Source organism: Lygodium microphyllum, chromosome 18 (assembly GCF_053477565.2).
Source record: "Lygodium microphyllum isolate KBCC chromosome 18, Lygodium_microphyllum_v1.1.10, whole genome shotgun sequence".
Taxonomy (NCBI): Eukaryota; Viridiplantae; Streptophyta; class Polypodiopsida; order Schizaeales; family Lygodiaceae; genus Lygodium; species Lygodium microphyllum.
Window position 1 is genome coordinate 65,906,033 of NC_141152.1, and position 7,035 is coordinate 65,913,067.

Genomic DNA, 7,035 nt, shown 5'->3' on the forward strand with positions numbered 1-7,035 from the left:
TTTTGGTCACGTTCAATTCTGGGAGTCGGATCAAAAAGTGGTCCGATTCTGGGAATCGGATCGGACAGGGTGGTCCGATTATGGACAGGTCCGATTCTGGACAGGTCCGATTCTGGGACTCGGACGAGCTGGTCCGACTACACAGCACGGCCCGCGAGTTGCATGCGATACCTCTAGACTGACGTCTACTACACCGAATCGTCCACCCCTTCCAGATAGGTACAAGACACTACAAGGGAATGCCAGACATGCCTGGAACCACTGTGGTGCTCGAATCAAACGGCACTCCAAGGATCTGTACCCCTATTTCCCTGTTTTAGCCTGTTATATAGCAACAGAGAACCCTACTGTTTGTTTCTTTTTCTTTGTTTTTTCCTATCCTAAATGTATCCAAATCACAAAGTAAATACCTACACTACTCCATCTCACAACATAAATCTCAAAAAATCAAAGAATCTACTTGCCAAGGAGATCGAATACCATCTTCAACCCCCTCACTTTCTACCTATCTCAAACACCAGTTCGGGGGAAAACCCTACTCCAATGCTCGATTTGAAGCGCGCAAGTGCTCAAGGCTTGAATCCGTTGGTCCCGGCAACAGAATCAAAATGTGAGAGCTTTCACTCAACCGCCAAGACCCACGGACCGCTTATTGTTTCAAGCGTTCCTAGCCGAGCACTAATGGCTACCTCTCACATAACCGACGCGCCATCCATACCTACGGGTGTGGTGAGCTTACCTCCGTGCCGCTCGAGTTACCTCCTCTCCCGCTCACTCCGGTAGCTCCACGATCCAAGTACAAGCTTCAAGCAAGCTCGATCCTCCCGCTCCAAGCTCCAAGCTCCATTGCCGCGAGCAAGACAAGACAAGACAAGAGAAGAGAAGAGAAGAAGAGAGGAGAAGATGGAGAGCTTCTCCACCCCACGGTCCCTCATCCTCACACTCTCATACTCCCTCTCTCAAGCACAAGCTCAAGCAAGCAAGAACAAGAAGAAGAAGAAGAAGAGGAGAGCTACTTTTGGCCACACACAAGAATGAGCTTCTCATTCACTTTTCAACTTTATATACAAAACCCTAAATCCCTTTTGGACGGTCATCCCCTTTTCCCCTTTTTTACATGGCCGGCTGTAGCCTAGGCCATTTTTTCCATTGTCCTTCTATCTTCCTAGCTTCATTTCCACCGCTCATCTACATTTACAAATTGCACGAGTGAGAGCCCGGGGTGAGAGCCCGGCGCTCCTTGAATTAAACCATGATGCGCTTACGCTCTTTTACAAAAGTTTTGACTTGCGCTTTTCCTTGTGCGCCTTTCTCCCTTATTTAAGACTCTTCTCCTTGTGCATCTTTGTCTTCCGTTTCTCTTTGCCTTGGCCTTTGTCTTTGTCTTCTGCTTTAGCTTTTCCGGATTTTCCACCTTCGTTTGTTCAGCATCACATTATGGGACATCACGATGATTATATTCGACGTATTCACCCAATAGAGTGTTGGGAAATTCTAGCAACAAGTGAGACTATGTCTTGGGAATCACTAGATGGCTTGGTAACTTGTGCATAGGAGTGCACATTGGGCTCCAAATGGGTAGGACCTTAAAAACCCACCATGGGTTCATCTGAAGCAGGTTTGCTGCATTTAACAGCTGGCTGCACATTAGGACACACTACCATGTCCTCCATGCACGGTACCGTTTCCTCTTCCCCATCTAGAGTCCTAGGGCCTCAACAACCTGCTCAATGAAGTATTGAGTCCAGACATATTGTCAGCTGAGCATAGAAGATCCGCCTCTCATGCCAATTATGTCACACTGCAGGTTTGCTGCATTTTAGGTTTGCAAGTCTGCCCCTGTGTCTGCCTGCTTGTTTGCACTGTGCCTGTCTGTAGAACTGTGTGTCAATATGTTCACACGCTTGTTGGCCTTTATGTGGTCTGCAGGAGAGCATGCAGGTCCGCAGTCAGCTCAGGCTGCAGTTTACAACAGACTGCCTGCATACAGTCTGCGGCGACTGTTCAGTATGGCTGCATGTCTGTCCATTAGCACAGCAGATAGAAGGAGTCCTGGACTGCATGACTGCTTGTCTGACTAGTCACTTGCAGGTCACACCTGTATGCAGTTTACAACGGACTGCCTGCAGGGTCACAACTCCCTGCAGGGACTCAGCTGTCATCAAGGACAGAATGCGTTGTCCCTTTGTTGGTGCTGGTGGTCCCAATAGGACATCTGTAAGGTGACGCAAGGCTGTGCAAGGTACAGCATGCCATCTCTCTCTCTCTCTCTCTCTCTCTCTCTCTCTCTCTCTCAGGATGGGAGCAAATGGAGAGACCCCTAGTACTGATGATTTCACAGACGATCCGGGGTAAGCCCATTGTACCACGAGATCATTAGGGCAAAGATGGAAGCACCACCCATAGTGGCATAGGCCCTTTTCCAAACCGTGACTTTCCTGCATATGCTCTAGAGCTTGCCAAGATAGAGATACTCCCAGCTCACAATAGATTCATCTAGACAACTAGCATTACAAGGGGATATCGAGTGCTGGTATGCTTGGACAAAGGCACAATTATGGCTATGTGGATTACGCATAGATCACCTCCCACCCCTACAATACAGCTTGGATAGCTCTCACCTAGAGCAAAAAAGCTCCCAGCTAATTGGGACCACCCTACCATTGGACAGACCCCTCAGGGGTTACATCCACCCGCTTTCCTTTGATGACGGAATCATATTTAGTTTTTAAATTACCTACAACACATTTATAGGAACATATATAACGAGCTTCTTTAATTAGTCCGTTAAATCACAGGTTCCTTCACGTAATTTATCTCACGAACACGTATACAATTCAAACAATCCTTGAGTAAAATAAAATTTTTAATTATATTGAAAGTTTATTACAATTTCCATCTTTTTGACCCTGTAAAAGATATACAGAATTCCACGAGGGTATTTTGCCCACCAAGATTCCACCCTTGTAACTAGTATTTAGGGTTCCAAGATCCCATCGTGGATCGAGAGCAACTAAACAAATCATTAGGATGGACATTATTTAGCTACACACAGCCATGACATGGGTGACACCTATTGAGGATCTAGGGACAAAGATGGCTTTCTATCAAAACTTGTGCATATATCTCCAGATGGCTTTGTTACCCATTTGAGATACATGGATGCACACTTGTCTCGTGGTTTCTAATGCACCATTGGACAGCTCCATACATCCTCACACCAGCTACGAATTGAGACAAGTAGATACAACACAGACCCCTTTCCCCAAAGGACAAGATTTGCCAACTCTATCAACTCGAGCCAAATACAAAGGAGCACGACATATGTAGATGCCCAATGTATTATGAGATCAAAAGACACTTCTATTGACTATGTAGAGAGGGATTCATGCCATTATCCAGGGTGATGGATTTTCCGAACTAGAGATTGCTCAAGCTCTTCTTATTGGAGCTACACCAACATAGAGAGCATCTCTTACAGACTCCAGAGCAAGCACACAAAGACACACACTAGCGTACACTCATAGAGTTCTATAGAGCATCAATCACTCCCTCTACCACAAAGCCCCCATTGAATCAACTGGTGGCCCCACCCCGAAGAGTCACCCTAGACAGAGCCCATAGAGAGATGTAGAGTCTATCATCCACACCCAACTGGTCCACACTCCCCAAGAGGCATCATCTGTAGATGCAAAGGAATACTATACATCATCGTCGGGGAACCCTACCTTACCGCTTTAGTCTCTCTATGTTAGAAAGACCCATGAGAGATTCCTCGGGATAAGAGTACTCCCAGAGTAGTTCCACATTGTATCTAGTTTTGACATTATTTTGTATTCATCACCTATGTACAATTTATTCTCCATTTAGTTAGTCATAGCATTAGATGACAACTATTTTGGGACTTGGGAAAATTCCCTAACTTTTAGATGTATGATTTTAACAGAACCTCAAAAAACCCCCGGGAGCCAACAAAAATCTCTTCAACACATTCCCCTTGTAACAGACTGTGCAGCCACTGGCGAATACGGGAGAGCAGCGGGATTCGACCAGTGAAGAAGAGTATCACAGCGCGATCATAAAATACTGAAAAGGAGCGCAGGACAGTTTTTGGGTCAACGGTGGCGTCCAGAACATCGTCAGGCGCTGAGTCGGAAAAGGCTTCCTGATTATGTTGAACGTAGTCGCCAAGCAACGTGTTGGCAAATTCCAATAAATGCTCCCAGTCAACATCCTGGGAGTCCGCAGGATCCGAAGCAACCTGAGCATAGGAACGATCCTGAGGAACACCTATCTCTTCCGGAGTATGCTTGGGACGTTTACCCGCAGGCTGAATGTCGGGACCAGGAAGCATCTCTTCGTTGCACGGAACCATATCCTCAGGTTCCTCGGCATCAGAATCTGGGCCAAGTGCCGCCACTGTTTGGTCTATGAAATCCAGATCCAAACCAGCCATCGTATGACAATTTGATCGTGAAAGAGGACTGACCCTGTCTTTCTCCCGCTCTCTCTCTCACCCGCTGGTCTGTACAGATGCGCTGTCCAGGGGTGTACTCTGCAAAGACAGCTAATAAAAGCTGAGCTGTACGAGGAAGAAGGCTAGCAGGCAACGGCAGGGCTGAACCGTCAGCCACAGACTTGCTGCGAAGCAGGGGCGACAAGAGATCGGGCACGCAGCCGAGGGCAACGGAGCCTGCAGACGGGGCCTGCAGACTAGGACGACGGGGCTCAGGCGGCGGGGCCTGCTGACGAGGGCGGAGGGCCTGCAGACGAGGGCGGGGCCTGCCGACGCAGGCGGAGGGCCTGCAGACGAGGGCGGGGCCTGCTGACGAGGGCGGAGGGCCTGCTGACGAGGGCGGGGCCTGCAGACGCAGGCGGCGGACCTGCAGACGATAGCGGACGGGCGCAGAGCCTGCAGACGATAGCGGGACGGGCATGAACCAGGGTAGACAGTCTCTCTCTCTCTCTCTCTCTCTCTCTCTCTCTCTCTCTCTCTCTCTCTCTCTGCAAGTTTGAATGCACCATGGTTCAAAACCTAGAATGTAGAATATGCATTAAGGCCTCTTGGGATTGTCCTACCATATAGAAATTGTCCTCTTCTTTGAACTCTCTTTTCTGAATATCACATATTTTGCTAAAGAATCAAATTTGCATAAGGCTGTCTGGCCAACATGCAAGTCCGAACATAAGCAACGATGTTAAACCTTAAGCAGAGGCTACTGTCCTCTTATTTTAACTCACTTTTGTCCTAATATTGCAATATTGAAAAGGAATCAACTGTGCATAAGGCCATTCAGCCAACATGCAAGTCCCAAGATAAGCAATGATGTTAGACCTCAAGGAGAGGCTACCATGCAAATCTGGCATCCTTGACGACCCAAAAATTGTGTGTGTTAATCGCCCCAGCTGCTCCCAGATGAGAGAGCCATCAACGTAGTAATTCTTGTTGCTGCATGCAAAGAAATCCCCAATGCAAAATGAAAAAATAAGGAGTATCTCATTCTGAATCACCAAACATTTCTATTGCGTTCAATCAGGTGAGATTCAATTCAACGCAGCAATATGCAATCTGAGTCACCAGGGATTTCTAAATGCTCAAACAGCTGATCAGATTCATTTCAATAGAGCAATGTTCACTCTCTTTCTTACCAAAAATTTTAGTGTTCCTCCTCTTTTGTTCCTTTACTTACCCTGGAGAGCTGGTTGCCGAGGGCTACTGCGTCTGCATGGTAGGTCGCGGAGGCATTGATCATGCTCCCAAACAGGATGAAGAAAGCAGGCTGGATGAACCCAAAGGCGATGGCACCCAGGGTGCCACATGCCATGAGGAGGAAGTCCCATCCATCTGCATCAGAGAACATCCACCAGAAGGGAGCACTTCTTTCGATCTTATCTGTCTTGCCTGCCTTAAACTCGGACTGTTTTGAATTAGTCTCCTGCAGCTCCTCCAATTCCACTACTTCACCATCGCCTTCTTCTTCTTCTTTCTCTGGAGAGGGAGGTGCAATGGAGCTTGTGAAGGGGACACTCATGGACGTCGAGTCTGGGGAATGGTCTTCTGTGCTGGCCAGGTAACCTGTGGTGTCTTGACTGGTGCTGAAGCACTGGACCGCCATAGCTGGTGAGCTGTGGCAGGTCACACACACACACACACACACACACACACACACACACACGTACCACAGAGACGTACTTTGATTGTGTCGGCTCAGGTATCAACAAGCCAACAAGCGGCAGGACGTCTCTTGCATGGCTTTGTCTTCATTGGGCCGGACTTGGTATCCCATGCAGACTGACTTATTATTCGCTCTAATGTTCATATTATACATGCCAAACAAAAAGTGATCCCTCAAGATCCTAATTTTATTTTTAAAGTACATTATTAGAAAGTCTTTTTTCGAATGTGTAACCTTTTGGGCCGTTTATTTGGTGGAAATGGACTTTTTGCTTGTATATTTTTAAAAATAAATTGACGTTTTTTAGAACATAAAACTCGTCGAAGTAAATTTACATTATTTCTAAAAGATTTCAAAATGTGAAGCCTTTCGAGTTGTTTAGTGTCTTCATTGGCCCAACCTCAACCTTCCATGTAGACTTACTTGATATTATGCCGTCCTCCTGGTGAACAAAAACATTCCCTTCTTTTGTTTTTCTAACCCTAAGCCTTGAGCTCAAGACCTTAACCTTACAAGGACACATTATATAAAAACGTTCATTTTTTCAGATGCAAAGACTTGTTTGTCATTTGTTTGATGAAAACAAAGAAGAAGGTTTCCTACCAAAATCATTCTTGGTAAGAGGGCTTTTTTGTATTTATACTTTTTATAGAAATATGAATTTGTATATCTCAAATCTTCTTCTTTGTCTTCATTGAGGTGGCCTTAGCCTCCCATGCATACTTAATTTGCTTCAAATTCGTATCATGTTCCCAGCCATCTTGCTACCAACATCGTTCTTGGTGAAAAAGGCTTTTTCGTATCAACAATTTTGGATAGAGAAGAACCTCTATATTGTAAACCTTCTCTTCTTTTTTAG

At 46.3% G+C, this 7,035-nt stretch overlaps 1 protein-coding gene across 1 annotated transcript in view; it reads right to left on the minus strand.

Moving 5' to 3' along the window:
- LOC148020972 (ABC transporter B family member 19-like) overlaps positions 1-6,267 on the minus strand; it is a 174,099-nt gene extending 167,832 nt beyond the window's left edge. Inside the window, exon 1 of the mRNA XM_087698809.1 lies at positions 5,691-6,267. Within this exon, the coding sequence (XP_087554935.1) occupies positions 5,691-6,116 (426 nt within the window). The 5' untranslated portion in view covers positions 6,117-6,267. The remainder of the gene's footprint in view (positions 1-5,690) is intronic.
- Positions 6,268-7,035: the final 768 nt, after the last annotated feature.